At 35.7% G+C, this 19,698-nt stretch overlaps 1 protein-coding gene across 1 annotated transcript; it reads left to right on the top strand.

Moving 5' to 3' along the window:
* Window positions 1–52: 52 nt before the first annotated feature.
* mcm8 (minichromosome maintenance 8 homologous recombination repair factor) lies at window positions 53–17,984 on the top strand. The gene is made up of 19 exons (XM_041250553.1): window positions 53–290; window positions 1,518–1,767; window positions 1,864–1,959; window positions 2,662–2,744; window positions 3,128–3,277; window positions 3,803–3,906; window positions 4,263–4,461; window positions 7,079–7,164; window positions 8,690–8,841; window positions 8,941–9,139; window positions 9,678–9,708; window positions 9,847–9,987; window positions 10,190–10,331; window positions 11,612–11,807; window positions 12,214–12,433; window positions 12,991–13,200; window positions 14,344–14,420; window positions 16,018–16,207; window positions 17,138–17,984. Exons 2-19 carry the CDS (start codon window positions 1,542–1,544, stop codon window positions 17,228–17,230), a joined length of 2,595 nt encoding a protein of 864 aa, XP_041106487.1. The 5' UTR covers window positions 53–290; window positions 1,518–1,541; the 3' UTR covers window positions 17,231–17,984.
* The last annotated feature ends 1,714 nt before the right edge of the window (window positions 17,985–19,698 follow it).

Here is a 19,698-nt window from a genome sequence, read left to right as displayed (position 1 = left end):
GATGCGTGCAGGAAAAGTAAATCATCGCAGATTAACACCGGTTCCTCGAGACGTTAGAGCAACAGATCCCAGATATAACATTGGGTTTAGAAATAGCTAAAGTGTAACGTTGGCAGTGATAAATCCTCAATGATTTAAGTCACAAATATAAATTAATTTTATGTTAAACTGCTTTTCAACACGAACAAGCAGCTGTTTGTTCTGACACAGTGGAACCATAAACTAGTGGGAACGGTAGTGACGTAGTCAGCGCGCCAAGAGTGAAAATGTCAACAAGAACTCAGTAACAGGTACTTTTTAAAGTTTATTTATTGCTGGTGATTGCGTTGTAGCTATCTGCTATTACATAGGGCATCGATTACAGAGATCTTTTTTTTTTTCTTTTTTTTTTCTGTGATGGTAATCTTTGTACCTACAAACACATCTTTATATATTTAATCCCAAAACATATACAGTGCAAACTGTACTTTGAAACTACTGTCACAAAATGTGTACTAATATAATATGTAAATAAAAATCCAAATTTCATTATTCTTAAAATGTACTTCAATACTTTGCATAACTCATTCAGTATTTTGCATATAAATACTCTATCGCTATTTAAGTTACTTCGTCCAAAATACTGAAGCGTTGGTATTGTGTTACCTGTTGACATAGTGTAACGTTTCAGAGTTTACATAACCACTTATCCAGCTGTGGTGAAATTTGGTTAGGACAGTCTTTGACAGTTAGATGCTGATGCTAGTATACATATGTCACTTTCACTTACATCTAGAGAACCTCCTATCCTATTGTGATTACACTTGCTTAGTCTCACGCTATTAACAGCAGTTTCATAAGCTTGGTTTATAAAGTGGTGCCTGTCTATAATATCTGTTATCTAAAAGAGTGTCAGAATGTAGGGATCTATATTGAGGGACCTATTAAACTTGCAAACAAAATGTTGTATACCGTTGATGTAGTTCACAATGATCTTTTTTTTTATTTTCTTCATGATAATAACTGTATAGCTCTTATTTTGTATTACAGACAAGGCAGAAGATATGTTTCTGACATCCATGTTTGCATGTCACCTACAACTGACAATTAATTACATATTGAGCTCTTTAAATTCACTGTTTAATTTACTTTTTAGATACTTTCCTGGTGGGTTTAAGGAAAGAAAATTCAGTTTCATGCTTTGTTAATTTGAAAGTTTAAGGTTAACGTTATTAGTGTAAATATGGGCTTCAATTTAAAAACAACCCTGGTCTTGACAGCGAGCCAGTGCAATGAATGGAGGACAGGGGATGTAGAGTCCTAAATTGGTAAGATTTTAAGTGTTGGCGTACCACAGCACTTGGCAATTTGCTTATTAAAACCTTGTTGCATATGAAGAGCATATAAGTGCATACAAATATTTAAAATGAATGGTACGGCAAACCACCCTTTTTGTTATGGCTGAACGGATTTGTTAGTGATGTGGTTCTTTATTTGCCCAGTACATACATTTAATTTTGGTTTAACTTTTTTTTCAGGTGCTTGGAGAGAATACCTGTAGAATGAGTCAGGAGTGGCGTGGCAGAGGGTCCTGGAGAAGGGGCGGAGGAGGAGGAGGAGGAGCTAGAAGCTGGAGGGGAAGGGGTGCTGTTGGGCTGGGTGGGGGGCAGACAGAGGGGTGGAGGAGTTCTAGAGGTGGAGGTGCAGGCTGGAGGGGAAGTGGAAGTGGAAGAGGAAGACCCTGGAAGGGAGGTGGAGAAGGACAGAGAGGCTGCAGAATCGATGGGGGTGAGTAACTGCCCTTGCAAATTCTCATGACAAGTTTTCTTCCTGAAATTCCAAAGACATTGGACAGTTTTACTTTACAATTGTGTGTTTTAACAGTAAGAGTTGGAACATCAAGTGCACGCCCTCAACTAATCCAGACAACGCTGGACCATCTTTGTCTATACAAAGGATGGAGACTTTATTTTTCGGAAGGTAATTTTGAAAAAAATTAATGTGTTGCTACTTTGTGTTATATATTAACAGTTAGACATTACAGACAGGTTTGTTATCCAGTTATTTTTCTAGTATATTTTTGCAATTAGCTAGATGCCTCATAAAACATGACTGGCATGGTTTAGTCCAAAATTGACCTTTCCACTCCTGGTCTTTGATCCAACCCTGTTCTAAATGGTTTAATTGAACCAATTAAACCTCCAGTTTATTATTTCATTTTACCTGTTAAACCTGGAGTGCAATAGCCCTCCAGGACTGTGATTGTACACCCCATGTACGTCTATTGGGCTAATTTCCTTTCAATAAGAGAATTAAAATGTTAATCAACAAAATTAATAACAAACAATTCCTAATTTTCACCAAAAATATGCATTTGTAAACCACATAATCAATAACTATTATCCCATGCCCCAGATGCTTATCCCTTCAAGGGTAGCTTCATGTCTAGAGAGCAGCTTGTCCAATTGTCACAAAACTTTCTTTAGCACAAGTTGTAAAGTGTACCATATATGGATGCTATTTGTCTGTCTGCCTGACTGTCTTTCTGCACGTTATGCTTACATTTTAACATATAAATACAGAACCACATACATGTACATGCAATTGATATAGGTGCTAGTGATGTAGAGCTATGGCAGGGGATGATTGTCCCTGACATGCTTGTTTTTTTTATTTTTACAGCATACAGTGAGAGCTCTCCATTTGTGCAGAAGATCCAGGCATTCGAATTGTTTTTTACAAAACGTATTGAACTTTATGACAAGGTGAGAAGAATGCATGATGTTTATTTCTTTATTTTAATATTATTACCATAGATGTAAATGGAAACATCTGTGGAGTTTTGCTGAATGAAAACTTCAAAATGTAGAAGCTATAAAAAGGAATGTAATATGCTCCCAACAGATGAGTAATGGACATGGTAAATGTTATTCAATTTCCCAGGTATAAATAGTTTTAAATGTTAACCATGCCTTGCTTGGATGTTAAAAAAAGCACTGATTGAATGTCAGAATATGAAAAATTACACAGCTACTATAAAAAGTGAAGAAAACTACAGTGACTATATAGGATTGGCAAATAAAAAAAAAAAAAAAAAAAACATAACACATAACACATAAAAAAATAACACATATTTGATTTTCGACAGGATGAAATTGAAAGAAAAGGCAGTGTCCTTGTGGATTACAAAGACCTTTTGCAGGATGAAGGGCTGTCTAAATCAATACCCAATTTAGCATCAGAACTACGAGATATGCCAGAAAAAATGTTAGACTGTATGGGATTGGCAATACATCAGGTACGCTTTTACCTTGTTATTTCAAGAGAGGTAATTATAAGGCTGTACAGTCAATGCTAAGGACTTGTGAAAAAAGAAATTGCAAGAAGAGAAGTATATGAACTACGCTACGTTTGCTATTGCCTAAGCCTTTTGGGTTACAGGAAAGTAAAGTTTATGTGAAAACTGCTGGGGATGTTCAGAGTGACTATTGCAAGAGTTTAAACAACTGTTTCTTTAGCTTTTGTTGTTGAAATGTTCTGAAGATTACTGCACTTGAATGTTCTACAGTATGTACGCACTTTGATGCCATAAAAGTCAATATGAAAGCCAATTTCACCCAAGTGGTTAAGAGTTAAGACGACTGTTCCTACTTGTTAATAGCCAGTGGATTTACATTAAGAAACCACACTTGTATTGTTTCGTACACTTAAAAAGCTTATATTCCAGTAGCAATCTTTAATACATACCAGCTATATGTTTTATGCTTTATATAAATGGTGGAATGAATCTGAATGGCGTTATTCTTTCATGGACCCTCTTCAGGTTTTAACCAAGGATCTAGAGAGACATGTGGCAGAGCTTCAAGAGCAGGAAGGACTTGCAAGTGAAGAACCGCCGATAGTCAATGTGCCTTGTATCCATGCCAGGTGACGAACACATCTGTTTGTTACATTGGATGTCAGCCATAATAAACTACTGTACTGGCAAGACCAGGCTTTTCGATGAGCAAACTACAGTGTACTGTATTAGGGCAGAACACTCCCCGTAAAAACCTTGGGCTTGCCACTAGTCTGATATTGATGACTTGCACATCAGTAAGTGAAATGTTTTTTTTTTTTTAGTGATGTCATAGTATAGTCATTTGGAGCATGTAGATGCTAAATAACAAATGACCATGTCAGTTTTAGTTACCAAAATCTTGTATTTTATAATAAATTACTGGGTATACTTGTTTTGCTGATAATGCCCTACATAAACTTAAATACTTTTTTCTTTTTTTTAGAGTTTACAATTACAACCCATTGACTCCACTAAAGAATCTACGTGCAAACTTCTATGGGAAATATGTTGCTCTACGAGGAACAGTGGTCCGTGTCAGTAACATTAAACCGCTGTGCACCAAAATGGCATTCAGCTGCAACATGTGTGGAGAGATCCAGAGTCTTCCTCTTGCTGATGGTAAATTTACAACACCGACAAAAGTAGGTCCATCTGATTCTCAACAAAATTTTATATTTTGCAGATTTTGACCATGCATTTTATATTTCTGATAATACAAAACATACCAACAGTTGCTTGTGTAACAGGTCTGAGGCTAGGCATGAACTGGCAACCAAGCACACTGCAAGTGAACATCTTAACCACTGTGCAAGAGAGACTCTTCTGCAAGTGCAGTTATAGAGCTTTTAGGGGCCGATGTAAGGATGCGTGCAAAGTAATTTGTGTCTGCAAAATGCCTATATTGCTGCCAAAAAACGTGTTTAGCTGGCGAAAAGCAGTCACAAAAAATGCGGTGTATGTAAAGAATGGTTTTCACCTGGTGTTGTGCACCCACTATCAAATTAGCACTTTGCACTTTGAAGTGTATTCAAATGAAGAAAAGAGCATGGGATTGGACGGGGATCTGTAATAGTAAGCGGTCGAAAACATTATAATAAAATATACGGATTTTGCTTTGCACTTGGGCAATTGCTGACCCTTCAAAAACTTCGCACCTGCTCTGACAAGGTGCAGACCATTGTAGAAGCGAGTAATGAAGAGCTGTATAAAACCACACACCTTCAGATCTGTCATTTGCCTCAGGGTGGCAGCTGTGGCACACTTCCTGATGTGGCGACGCTTGGCTGTTGTTGAGGACAGGCAGGAATACCTTTGGAGAAGAAAGGAAAGACTGAGAAGACCCCTTATCGAAAGCCAAGGCCACTTTGTTTGGGATAGATTGTCCTCTCCGCTTGCCTCCAGTGGTGTCAGCTGTAATGTGGATGGCGGACCTCCTCCTGTTCCTGCCACATGCCTGTGCTGCTTTGCGAGTTTTGCTTTTTTTTTTTTTTGCTACCACAGGTCCTGCCATGTTGTCATCACCTGGTTGACTGTCCTCCTGGTAACACTAACAGCATTGACTTTCTCCACTATAGAGGACCATATTGTCTCTTTGGTAGAATAACTGATGTTGGCTAAATTTCATGCTGAGTGACCTCAGCCATAAGTACTCTCAGCTTCTCCTCAGAAAACTTTTCTTTTTCGTGTGCCAAGAGGACTTTGCTGCCCTTTGCTGACATATTATTTTGTTTGGTTTGATTTTAGTGCTCCACAAATCTCTGGGCTGTAAGTGCGGCCGCTAAATAGCACAATACACAGGTGGCACTCACTGCCACCCTCATTATCTTGATTGCAGTTCATTATTTGTGCATGTTGAGTAATTTGCATTTCCCTTAACCTTACATATGCCTCAGTGCAAAAATACTTGCCTGGCCGCTAGGATTTTGCAGCCTCAATTCTTTCCACTGCGCCTATCCTTACATCAGACCCTTAATCTCCTCACTGACAAGTCAGAATCCTTAACAGCAGTGCATCACAGAAATGGTACATTGAAATTTTGTTCTGTTTGATATTTTATTTTTAAACACTGAAACTCAGAATCAATTATTGTAAGGTGACATTGGTTTTATGTTGGGAAATATTTTTAAGAAAAATAAAAAACTGAAATATCTGACTGGAAAGCTTGTTAGGATTGAAGGAAAATGTATGGAGCAAAGTACAGGCAAATGCTAGAGGAAAACCTGTTTCATGTATATATATATAATCATAGAAATAATATACAAAATGAATCTAAACAAGAAGAACAATACATAAGTTAAGAGAACAGTTAACTTTGTCTATTGATATGTTGAAGTACTTGGTGCTAAAAAAAAAAAAATCTATATAATATGTATTGCTGCACTTTTGTTGGTCTCAGATATTCGTATATGAAAAAAAAAACTCAGATTATGATAAAGGTAAATTTAGATTTTTTTAATGGTAATGTATTTGAAGCTATAGGAGAGGAATATTTATTGAATGTTTTTTTGCAGATACTTAAATTCTATACTTCCGATCAACTTCCTAAGATCACATTAAGGAATTAAATCAGGTTTATTTTTTGAAAGGAGGTATACATTTCTTTCTACACATCTGAAGAATGGCTTTTAATAATTTAAACCTTTTGTGTACATGCAATTTTTAAAAACATTTATGTATAAAATTGCGATCAAGAAGAGTCCTTGTCATAAAAAAATGATACGCTCAGAATTGTTTTTCCTACAAGAATTAAAACTCCTGGAAGCAACTAACTTCAATGGGAATTGCAGCATGGAAAAAAAAAAGCAAGATACCTTTGACAATTGTATTGTTTTTAAATGCTCTTAAAAAAAAACATTAAAAATCAGATGTGTGCTTTTTTCATGTAGGAAAATGTGAGATCTACAACACAATGAAAATATTTACTGAAATTATTTTGTTAGCTAGTGGCTATTGAGAAAAGTTAGTCTTTTATCAATATTTGGCGAAACTGGTTTGTTAGAAATCATTGATCTAAACACTGCACTTCTGATGTTTTGAATTTTATATATATATGTGTGTGTGTGTGTGTGTGTGTGTGTGTGTGTGTGTGTGTGTGTGTGTGTGTGTTCTCTAGCATGTGTTGTTTTATAAAAAGGCTGTATGTTAATTATGTTTTTTTTTTTTTTTTTTTGTAGTTCAACTGTTAATATCATTTTAATTGATCCTAAACTAATGCTGCCAAAATAGCTTATTTTACACTTTCTGACTTTTTTTAAACAGTGCTTGCAGCCTGAATGTCGGGGTCGGTCATTTCTGCCAAACAGAAGCTCCCCTTTAACAGTTACTGTGGACTGGCAGTCCATCAAGTAAGCAACTTGTTAGCTTTCTGGCCTTTCGAAAACTTGTATGATGAAAGGTTGCGCCAACAGTAGCATGTGATACCAAACTAGATCACGATATGTAAATGGGGCTCTAGATCAAAGCCCAAAGATCTGTTTTTTGTCTTTCTAAGTTCTTTGAATTCACAGTTGTTATAATAATGTGTATCCACTGTAGAATCATTAAAACAGCTTTATTTAATGATGCTTCCCTGAATTAATCAATGTAGCACACGCTGTCAGTGTTATGGAAATTACCTGTATAATGTTACTGCTGATGTCGTCTAGTGGGGGTTCAGAGAGAGAAAAAACATAAAAAGATGTTGTATAAGTGCTGTTTTTGTATATTCATCATCAGGGTTTGTCAAGTTTAGATAAAGAGGGATATAGCTTGTTTTGTTTGGGTTTAGTGCCTAACCACAGTGGAGAGATGTTTCTACAGGGATGCCTCCTGTCAGAAGAGAGATCTAGGGTCTGATTAAATCATGTTCAGTTTTTGACCAAAATTTGTGTTGATTACCTTGTACCCAGATCAATTCAGTGCATCCAAACTTCACTTTAAAAAATGTATTTATAGCAAAACTACAAACAAATTAAAAGATCTGTCAAACTATTTTGTTGTAACTACTTGATGTTACATATTTGTTTAACAGTGGAGTTTTGTAGGTGCTTTTAAGGCTGTTCAGTAACTTTTGTGCAGCTGCTCGACTTTGGTAATTATTTTATCATTATTTATGTATATTGAGTCAATAATAAACACATACAGATAATATGATCCTATCATTATCCTATAGTAATGGGACCCTTTAAATAAACTTTGGCCAGAAACTGCAGCTCCAATTAAAATGACCTGGAGAAAGTGACTCAATTTCATCTGGTGCAATAATTTGTGAAACAGGAGTTACAATAATCGTGTATACTGTATGTGAAACCTCATTGAAACAAATGTTGACAGCTATTGGTTTAAAAGGTTAATGTTAAATGTATGTTTAATTCAACCAGAAAAAAAAAAAAACGAAAACGGTGCAAAACTGTGCAGAAAACGTTCAGTGAATGAGGCCCTCAATAATAGTTTGTTTGGATAAGGGGAAGTACATAGTTATACACTGAAGTGTAATGAATTTGACTTGGTAGATATATTGGTGGATGTATTCATTTGCTTTAGTTTTTTTATGCTGTTGTAGGACAACACAGATCCCCTGATCAAGATCGAGATTATTACTGATTTACTAAAAATTCAGTGAGACTGATCTGTTTATATTATATGTGTGTTACTGTTGCAACATAAAACATTTTAAAATGTCTCTGTTTACCATGGTTTAAATTTTGTTTGGGAGGCTGTGTTTTTTTACACTGGAGCCTTGCATTGCTCTATAAACTTTTTTTTTTTAGGTCCCCTCCAAAGTAAACTTTGTGGTGTAGATTTTACCAAAGAGATTTTTAAAATACATTTTAGCAAAATCTTTGGAAACATTTTCAATCAAGCTGTGGATTTCATCTCTAACTTCTTCAGGGTTCAGGAGCTAATGTCAGATGACCAAAGGGAAGCAGGGAGAATTCCTCGGACTATTGAGTGTGAACTTGCCCAAGATCTGGTAGATAGCAGCGTCCCAGGAGACATGGTTACCATTACAGGAATAGTAAAAGTGTCCAACAGTGAAGAAGGTCTGTCATCTTTCAAGGTTACAGTGCATTGAACCAGTCTATATATTGTTTTTAGAAATGTATTGTAACCTAATGTTTCATTCTTTGTTTATCCTACAGGAAGTGGAAGAAACAAAAATGACAAATGTATGTTTCTGTTGTACATTGAAGCAAACTCAATCAGTAACTCTAAAGGACAGAAAGTGAAACATTCTGAAGAATCTGACAGCCAGGGGGCCTCGATGGAGTTTTCTCTAAAAGACCTTTATGCAATTCAAGAGATTCAGGCAGAAGAAAACCTCCTTAAGTTAATTGTCAAGTATGTCATAGCATTTGGTTTAAATCTAAATAGAAAAAGATTATTTACTCTCCTGCTAGCTGAATTGACATTGCAGTACTCACAATGTCAAAGGATGTTCAAGTCAGGGAAAACATTCTCAAAGTAAAAAAAGGCTTCTCCAGTATGTCAAACAAATGGTGATTTGAGTAAGCTTGTCCAAATAACGGTGCTTATTGATTACATGTATGTGTGTGTGTGTGTGTGTGTGTGTGATATATATATATATATATATATAAAGTGGAATCATAGTCGAACTGCAGTGAATTACAAGGTTCGTTGTTCTTTGTTTCCTGAGAAAAAGCTATTTGTCTTGCCTGGGACTCATTTACAGGCTCAATTATAGGGCTTATATTATATCATGATACATTTTTAATATTGTTGTGCTTATCAACACATATGGATATTTGGGTACGTAATCTTCAGTTGCCAAGAATTATGTTAAAGGGTACTCAAGATTAGTTTTAACATTCACAGTAAGGTAAAAAAAAAAAGATGATTTTTTATTTCTTTTTTTCAGCTCCCTTTGTCCAGCAATCTATGGCCATACAGTAAGTATGTTGTTGAAATACATTGTATTTTATTTTTGTATTTTTTTTTTTAATTAAACAGTAACTTCATGTACCGCTTGAATCCATTGAAATATAAAACTATATACTTTTTTTTTTTTATTTCTTTTTTGTTTTCAGCTCGTAAAAGCAGGTTTAGCACTGGCCTTGTTTGGGGGCTGTCAGAAGTACATTGATGATAAAAATAGGATTCCTGTAAGAGGAGACCCCCATATGTTGGTTGTTGGAGATCCAGGACTGGGTAAAAGTCAGATGTTACAGGTAATCACAGTTAGCAGACATAGCCAGGGATTACATATCATGTCCTAAGGATAGTTTGAGAAAACATTATTTATTTGATATTATTTTACATTCCCTAGCTACTTTTTTTTTTTTTTTTTTTTTTTTTTAAAGAGAAATAAAAAACCCTTGACCTGGATATGAAAAATGTTGACAACATATGTTAACTTTCACTGAATTTCAGGCAGTGTGTAATATTGCTCCACGTGGTGTGTACGTGTGTGGAAACACTACAACTACCTCAGGATTGACAGTGACTTTATCCCGGGACAGTGGATCTGGCGATTTTGCTTTGGAAGCTGGAGCCCTGGTACTTGGAGATCAAGGTATATCAAATTGCACAGATTTATCATTGAAACTGATTAAGGTTACGTTTCACTTCAGAATGTGTGGCTCCTGACCAAGGGGGCTTTAATCAGTGTAATAGTGCCATCATACATACTAGTATAATAAAACTGTGTGTGTATGTATGTATATATATATATATATATATATATATATATATATATATATATATATATATATTGTAAATATAATATCAATATCATTTTGACAAATTTATATAGCAATTGACAAGTAGAACTGAAAATTCAACTTACCTGTCTTATTATAATCTTTTAATGTAACCTCTGCAAGATTCCTTCCTCTTAACTATAATATGTTAGGGTCAACCGTAGTCCATATAATGTTGCCATATTTTATACAAATATGTTTATCTTATTCCTTATTGCATAAGTTATTTTTTTCCAAAGGTAGACATCTGCTAATTTCAGCATATCACAGTGAAACAGGAAGAGGGGAGTCTAGCTTCCAGTTTTTTGCTATAGCCAGTGCCAGCTCAATACATTGTATTGCATGTCTATTTGTGAGCTGAACACCAGAAAAGTTCCCTAGTAAATAGATCTGAGGGTCCACTGGAAAAGGAATACCAAGAATGAGTGACAAAGTGTTCCTGCCAGAACTGCAGGAGTTTAGAACATTGCCAAGTGGCATGTATAAATGTGCCCTCCTCTACCCCACATCTATAACACTGACGGTATGTCAGGGTTAAATTTATGTAACTTTGAAGAGGTTAATTAAAGCTGGTGCAAGAAGTTGTACTGAATTAGTCTGTATCTAGAGTTAAGCGTGGATGTTACTACTTCCTCGCACAGCCCTGACTACATCCCCTTATCAATAAAGATTTCCAGATCTATCTCGTTCATGAGGAATGCAGGTTTGGTTTTGGATGTTTTTGCATGAGTATATTGTAGACTGTATATATAGATTTACAAGATGATTGGTCCTGATGAAAAAGGGATTCAATCTCTGGCCTTTTAATGTTGTTTTAATGAAATTTCTCAATTGTCAAAAGCAAAAAAAAATAAAATAATAATGCACAGTTCACAGCCTACCTCTGTAAAGCGCTTTGTGATGGTGGTCCGCTGTGAAAGGCACTATATAAAAATAAAGTTGTTATTATTATTATTATTATTATTATTATTATTATTATTATTATTATTATTATTAGTATAGATTTAAATTGCTTGTAAAATTCAGGAGGGAAGACCTTGAGTTTTTTCCTGTGTGCATTAATTTCTAGTTTACATTTTATCATTTCATTTAGGGATTTGCTGCATAGATGAATTTGATAAGATGTGTAACCAGCATCAAGCTCTTTTGGAGGCTATGGAGCAGCAGAGTATCAGTCTTGCTAAAGCAGGAATTGTCTGCAGTTTACCAGCCAGGACTTCCATTATTGCTGCCGCAAATCCTGTGGGAGGCCACTACAACAAAGCCAAAACTGTATCGGAGAACTTAAAGTATGTTGGTCCAAACAAGTTATTAATATTTTAATTTAGAAACTAACCCAATTAATTTTGATTGAAGGATTGTTATCTAGTGTTCTGGTTTCTAAATCCTTCCCTGCAGCTTTTTCTAATTGCCTCTTTCGATCTGAAATCCTCGTGTATCTGTATAAATCATCATTTGAATATGTGTTTGATATGGTAAATGATTTTGGTGCAGAAACCTTTCTCTTTGTCTGAACTTTGCTATGTTCATTCATTACTCCCATCATTAATACACTCCACAGTAGGATAGAGGAGCCCCATTTTAAGCTTTTCAATGAAATGTAAATGTAATGTTAATACAGTACACCCGATGAAACTACTGATTTTATCACTAATATTATTTATTATTAATATTCTTATTGTTTGTTTTCTGTAGGATGGGGAGTGCCTTGCTGTCCAGATTTGACTTGGTGTTTATTTTGCTGGATACCCCAAATGAAGCTCATGATCACATGCTTTCTGAACATGTGATGGCGATGCGTTCAGGGAGGCAGGGGGCGGTCGCCAGTGCTACTGTTACTAGGGGGAGCGCTCGGGATCCCAACACTTCGATTCTGGAGGTTTTCTCAGATAAACCTTTGATAGAGAGGTTAAAGGTAATTTCATTGGAAAAATAATTTTTAAGCTAAACGTGCGGGTTATAAATGGTATTATATTAAAAGTAAACTGGTCAATATTATAACATATCTTTTAAAAGTGTACAAATATGGGGAATTGTAATGTATGTTCTGTTTTTGTACAGGTAGTACAAATGTCATAGCTCCAGAACACCATCTCTATTTCTGATTTATTGCTTATGCACAACCAAAGGTTTTTTTCTGTATAATGTTTATTTTTTCACTAGATAAGTTATTATTATTATTTTGAATTGAAGGTAAAGGAACATTTTATTTTTTAAGCTATTCTATGTATTTCTAACTTCTGATTTATATTAATATGTACAGTTTATCTAGCCTCTTCATAAACAGTATGTTGAAGGCTTATTGTCATCCTTTCACATAAGATACCTTTTTACATCTGTGAAAGTCATGGTGATCTACTCTTCATGGCACTGATTATAGGTTAAATGTTGTATTTATAGCCATGGCTAGTGGATAAGTACCGGTATGTATTATTAATTGTAACAAGTTCTGCTATCTACACTGTTCTGTAGGTCCTCCCTGGAGAAAACTGTGATCCTATTCCTCACCAATTGTTAAGAAAATACGTAGGGTATGCTCGTCATTACGTTCGCCCCAGATTATCTGATGAGGCAGCTCAAGTGTTGCAGAAATTTTATCTTGAGCTGAGGAAGCAGAACCTTGGAGCAGACAGCACTCCTATTACTACACGGCAGTTAGAGTCACTCATCCGGCTCACAGAGGTAAAAAGAAGCTGAAAAGAAAATTATTACAAACGTAAAATGAAATATGACGCTTTCTCATTAACCATTTCAAAAGCCCCATAATGCTAGTTTATGTAAAATGCAGCTGTGACACAGTGTTTAACTTTTCAAACAAGATATGTTGTCCGTATTAGAACACTGGGGCATTGCAATGGTAAGAAAAAACATACTGTGCAAAAGAGCCCTTTATCCCTAGGTTTCGGTCTGTTTGACCCGACTCTAGTTTCCAATTAGCTTAAATGCTATTTTTCTTTTCATTTTCTGTAATAATAATATTTTATGACTTTTTCTAAGTTGGTGTCATGAACTTATACACAGAAAACAGAACATTTGAGTTGTTTATTTGTGTTAGAACAGGTCATGTATACAAATAAGATGTTTTGGGTCACTGTGACCTGTGGCATTTATCTATGTAGATTGGTGTGCAGGAATGAAACAAACTTCTTTAATGTGTTATTTTATTATTACTATATTTGAATTATTACCTCTGGAAATGGCTGCACCTGTCTAGAGATATTTATAAACAAAAAAAAAAAAAAAAAAAAATATATATCTACAAGGAGGGCCTAATTTAAACAGCATCTTACTGGTAAAGACATTCCAAAATGAGGAGCTCCCAGGTTGGCAGTCAAAGAAGTTTTATCACAGCTCCTGGACTAAAAGAGCATAAAAGAGTAACACCTTTGCAAATAAAAACATGTAATTAATTTAAGGCTGTTTAAATTTGTTTAAAATTGCATCGGGTCAATTTGACCCAAAACATAACAGATGTACCTAAATTTTGAACATAACAGAAGGGTTAAAAAAAAAGTCTAGCTTTTGTTTTAAAATATTTAAAGAATAGAGATATACTTTTACTGTTGATTCATGTAGATTTGCTTTTTATGAATTGAAATATCTAAATCAGTGGATGACTTAATGTCATACCTGCTGATTCGATGTGTGGAAGGACTGTATTATTGTATTAAGGTTGTATTATGTGGAAGATTGATGGCGATAACGCTTTATTGTAAAGGATAGCACAGTAATCTCCACAACATTTCAAAATCTAGACGTATGTATTTTAATGGTTTTATAATTTTAATTCAGTGGATGATATTCCCTGTGTGTGTCTTTTGCTAGGCAAGAGCAAGACTGGAACTCAGAGAGAAATGTACAAAAACAGATGCAGAAGATGTTGTGGAGATAATGAAACACAGGTTGGGGGCCTATATTTTGCACACACACACACACACACACACGTATATTATATTACATATACCGGACTGTGCAGAGTCAACGCCCATGGGGCGTAAAGTTGTCGTTAAGGTAAGCATGGGGGCTGGGGTTGACTCAGGCAGGGGCAAAATTTGAGACACTATTAGGTCAATGCAATTAGGCATGCTTAAAATTCAAAGGTAGAGCACAGCACACTGTTACGCTAAAGAATCCAAAAGTGCAGTTAACATATTTATTGACTGCTGAAATACAATTCAAACTTGCTGCAGTATCATGAGTAGCTTATTTCAAATATAAATACATTTATAGGTGAAAAACGCTATAATAAAAGTCGCTGCATTTGAAAAAGATATCAAACATGACATTTTCGGTCCACTAAAATAAATGGCTTTACATAATCTCTGTAAGTAAGAAATTAGGAGTGTCCAGTGTGAAAACACAACACAAAATAATACGTTAACATAGTATCCAAAGTAGCACTGTAGCATTAAAATGTTCAATACAAAAGAAATGCCTGAGTTACATGCTCTTACAATGTCTAAAAAAACAAAAATAACAACAACAAAAAAAATCCAAAATATGGATCATTGATGATGCAAGCAATTGTCTGAATCATTAATGCACAGAGCTACTACGTCTAGACAGTTTTTTTTTTTTATTTGTGTGAGCCACACTATTTCCCCTCAGGCATTATTTGTTGCGCGTGGTTTTTAAAACCAAAAATTAATGATGAACATTTTACTTTCAGCTAAAAGTTGGGGGGCGGGTGGCCGGGAGTGGGGGGCATCATTCAAACCAGGGCACTGACTCTGCAGAATCCGGCATATATGTAGTAAATATGGACTGGAGAGGATATATATATATATATATATATATATATATATATATATATATATATATATATATATATATATATATATATATATATATAAACAAAAAACCCGAAAACTTCAAGCCCTAAATATACTGCTCTGACCTGGACTGACTTGAATGCCAGTAATTTCTAGTGTTTGTCTCAACTCCAACTCATATTGGTATAATATGTTGTACAAAGTTGCACAAAGGTTAGCTGGTAGGCAGTCAATTAATCTTTAATTGAACTTCAGTATAAAGAAAACCTAAATGTAGTTTCTTACACTTATTTGTATCCAAACAACAGATTGCTGTGTTTTGTTGGACCTTTCCATTTCAAAGGCAATATGTTTTCCCAGAAGCTTAACTCAAGAAGTAGGACAGTATTGTCAATTTAGCAGATACAATACTTAGACCACTGTAATCATCATATGACCAAAAAAACTTGACATGTACAAAAACAAAGAAAATAGTTAGACTAGACGATATTGAAACATACACATTTTCACTGATTATGTTTTATAATGTACCCAGGCCACTGCCAATTTATACCTTCTTTTGTTTTCTCGTCTTCAATAAGGTGAATAACTAAGAAATTTACTGTTATGATTAACAATACATTATCCCAATTCAAATGAAATTTCCTAAAGAAAATATTAAAGTGGGATGTTTTATTCTTAATAAAAATTGTATAACCTCTTTTTTCTTTTGATTTACTTCCAACAGCTTATTGGATACATATTCTGATGAATTCGGAAAGCTGGACTTTGATCGTTCACAGCTAGGTTCAGGAATGAGCAACAGGTCACATGCAAAAAAGTTTGTTGCAGCGCTCAATAGAATATCAGAACAGACCTATAACAATATGTTTGATTGCAAACAGCTGCGCCAAATCGCCAGAGAGCTACAGATACAGGTAAAGAAAAAAATCCTGTTAGGATTCTTAGGTGAGGTAATAATAATAATAATAATAATAATAATAATAATAATAATAATAATAATAATAATAATAATAATAATCAGGATAATAAATGTGAACCTGATAATATTGTTTTTATCATTGCTGTCTTGGTATTGTTTATGTCAATCAGCCAATTGAAGGTTGCAACATTATTTACCCCCAACCTGTCTGTTTTCTACTTTTTTATATCTATTCATTTAGAGTATTTAACAGTACCTGGGAAACCCCAGCTCTTATACCTTTTTTTGTGGTAATCTTATGCCATCTGCACTATGGGTAGTAGATGAAAAGTAGTCTTTTTCATCTTGGAACTAAACATAATATTTCCAAACTGAACTGAAACTGTCAGTGAAAAAATGTGTACAACCCCATATTATTATTATTATTATTATTATTATTATTATTATTATTATTATGATGATTTATTTATAAATATAATTTGTATATGATGATATATGCATGGAACAGACTTTTTTACTCAAATAGTATCTGGTAAAATATGTTCTCAAATAAAAACACATGTCTTTTGTCTTTCTGTTCAAATGTCTATTTAATTGTAATTTTGTTAAACAGTGTGTTGTTGGATACCTCTTGTTCACCTTTTCATTGCTATTTTGTAATCCTTATATTGTGAATAAAGTTCGGCGAGATCTAAACAAAATATTGCAATACGTAGCCGTTTCCCCAAAACTAACTTTATTCAAAGAATATATATTGTACAAGAGCCACTGTTATTTTATTACAAAAATATGAGACAAATATGAATAAAAAGGAAAGCTTTTTTATTGTCATTTATAACTTTGACAGAAATATTTTCCTCTGCTTTATCTTTGCCTCAAGTGTATGTAAATTCTAATAATAAGTTGCAATCCTTATGGTTTGCAGGTTGCTGATTTTGAAGGCTTCATCAGCTCCTTGAATGACCAAGGCTACTTGCTGAAAAAAGGAGCAAAGGTTTACCAGCTTCAAACCATGTGAAGGGACATTTAGAAAAACAAGAACTACACCAATCTATACACTTCAGTCTTCCTAGGCAAAAACAAAATGGACTGATGATACTTTGTGTCTGAGCTTTCATAACTACCACAACTTTTAGCAATTATTATTAAATCAAACAAAGGCAGATTGAATCACTGCCACTGTTTAGTAAATTAAATACTGGTTATGAAATTTAAACACCTATGTAAAAATGATGTATGGGTATGTAGCATATTTCTGCCTGGAAGTATGATTTTTTTGATGATTTAAATTATAATGCTACCCTGCCATCATTTAGATCAATTGAATAGACCCCATACTACATTTGAACATGATAAGACCCCAAATCCCTTTCCATGCTACTTTTTAATGGGGGTTGTTAGTTACTTTAAGCTACTCAAATTAACAAAACTGGAGTTTAATTAAAAAATGACTACCCCTGATCTAGAAATTAGATGGTATACATGACCTGTAAACATTTCAAAACTTACACACTCAATTTGTTGCTAGATTGCCTGTTCGTAAATGTATAACAATAAAAAGTAATACGTTTTAATGACAATATTTACTGTAAATGTGGTAAATATTATTAGCTGTTTGTCAGTAATATACAAGCTGTTTCTGTATAGCCTATTGCAAAAAGATAAAAAATAAATAAACTTTATATGTTAGATTTAATTTTACATTTAAATTATAATCTTTTATGTTCGTGTTTTCTTTGTAGTGTTCTTTGTTAAAAGTGTTTTTTTTGGTGGGGGAGAAAAAAATGAAACTAATCCAAATTTGTGTTTTAATAAAAAACAATCCTGATTGATTAAAAAATGCGTTTCTGTTTTTTTATAAGAAACTTTTACACAGTTTAAATTGTCATGGACGGGTACTTTAACTCTATGGTTATATGGGCTCAAACAGGGCCTTTTGTGAGAGCCTCCAGCAAGACGTCAAGACTCCACTCTTGGAGAACTTCCCTCCTGGGAGGGTGTAAACGTCGGGCACCCTTTAGAAACTGGGTCGCTAAAAAATGTGCACCGGGTGAAACAGTCCACTGGAGCATGGAATGCAGATATAGCTGCCAGGTATACCTTCAATGTAGAAGCCGTTTTACCCACATCTAGCAACTCTTGCAGAAACTGCAAGAAAGCAGGCATAGGGCAAGATATGGGGTCATGACCGAGGGTCAGACACCAGTTTTGATAGGCGCAAGACCCATAACTGGAACCTGCCTGGTTCTGGGTGCCAAAGAGTCTTTAGTCTGACTGAGGAGATCCAGGCGGAGTGGGATCTCCCAGGGCTGGCCTTGAAGGAGCTGCCACGAGGTTGCAAACCAGAGTCTCCTGGACCACCAGGAGAACCGTCGCCTTCTCAAACCGGACCTTCTCTAGGATGGCTGAGAGCAATGATAACGGCGGGAACACATAAAGCAGCATTCTGGGCCACTCGTGGGCTAGGGCGTCTACGACGAGTGGACCGTCTGAACGGTAGAGGGAGTACCATATGGGACAGTGTGTCGTCTCTGCCGAGAGAGAGATCGACCTGCTCTTGCCCGAACCGTTCCCAAATGTGCTCCATCACCTGAGGATGGAGTCGCCACTCTGACAAATGTGGACCTTCTCTGGAGAGGAGGTCTGCTGCCCAATTCACTACTGTAGGGAGATGAACTGCCCGGAGGAATAGCAGATTCTGCTCGGCCCAAATCAATAGCTGGTAGGCTATGCGATTTAACCCTGGGGCCTCAGTCCACCCTGGTGGTTGACATACGTCACTACTGACGTGTTGTCCATCCGGACTAGCACTCCGGGTGAAAGTGCTGGAGAGTAAGGAGAACTGCCCGTAGTTCCAGCATATTTATGTGCAGGGACGTCCAGGGGCCCGACCAGGACCCCCGGTTGGAGGTGTCTGTCATCACCACCTGATGATTCAGCACTACTACTAGATGCATACGTTCGCTGAGGTGGGAGGGCTGTCTCCACCAACACAGGGCTATGGAACATGCAGGAGATACTATCAGCTGGTATTCGTCGCATTTCGGATGTAGCCGGAAGACGTTGAGCCACGCTTGCATACAGAGTAGGCCGAGACCATCAGACCCAGTAGCCTCTGGAAACACACCAGGGGAACTCTTGATCCCAGATGAAACAGGGAGAGACAATCCTTTATAGCTGCTACTCTGTCCTGTGACAGATAAGCGCGCATTGCAAGGGAGTCCAGCCGGAGACCCAAGAATGTTACGCACTGCACCGGTATCAGTTTGCTTTTTGCATCATTGAGGGTCATTCAAGCCTCGCCAGATGCTCCGTCACTATTGTCGTATGAGCCACTTCAGCGAGTAACATACTGCATATTCCTAGTGATATTTATACCCCTACCATACAATTATTCAATTAAATACTGTAGTACAAAACAACTACATTTAATTAGTAATACATTATTAAAAATATCTCTACTTGATACATTTCCCATCTAAATGA

The sequence above is a fragment of the Polyodon spathula genome, chromosome 5, assembly GCF_017654505.1.
Source record: "Polyodon spathula isolate WHYD16114869_AA chromosome 5, ASM1765450v1, whole genome shotgun sequence".
Taxonomy (NCBI): Eukaryota; Metazoa; Chordata; class Actinopteri; order Acipenseriformes; family Polyodontidae; genus Polyodon; species Polyodon spathula.
Note: the sequence above shows the minus strand (reverse complement) of the source record. Positions and strands in the feature narration are given on the sequence as shown.

Coding starts and splice junctions, on each gene's coding strand:
- mcm8 (XM_041250553.1), top strand. CDS start 1,542: ATGAGTCAGGAGTGGCGTGGCAGAGGGTCCTGGAGAAGGGGCGGAGGA. Junction 9,140..9,677: donor CTCCTTAAGTTAATTGTCAA/GTATGTCATAGC, acceptor TCTTTTTTTCAG/CTCCCTTTGTCCAGCAATCT. Junction 9,988..10,189: donor GTAAAAGTCAGATGTTACAG/GTAATCACAGTT, acceptor ACTGAATTTCAG/GCAGTGTGTAATATTGCTCC.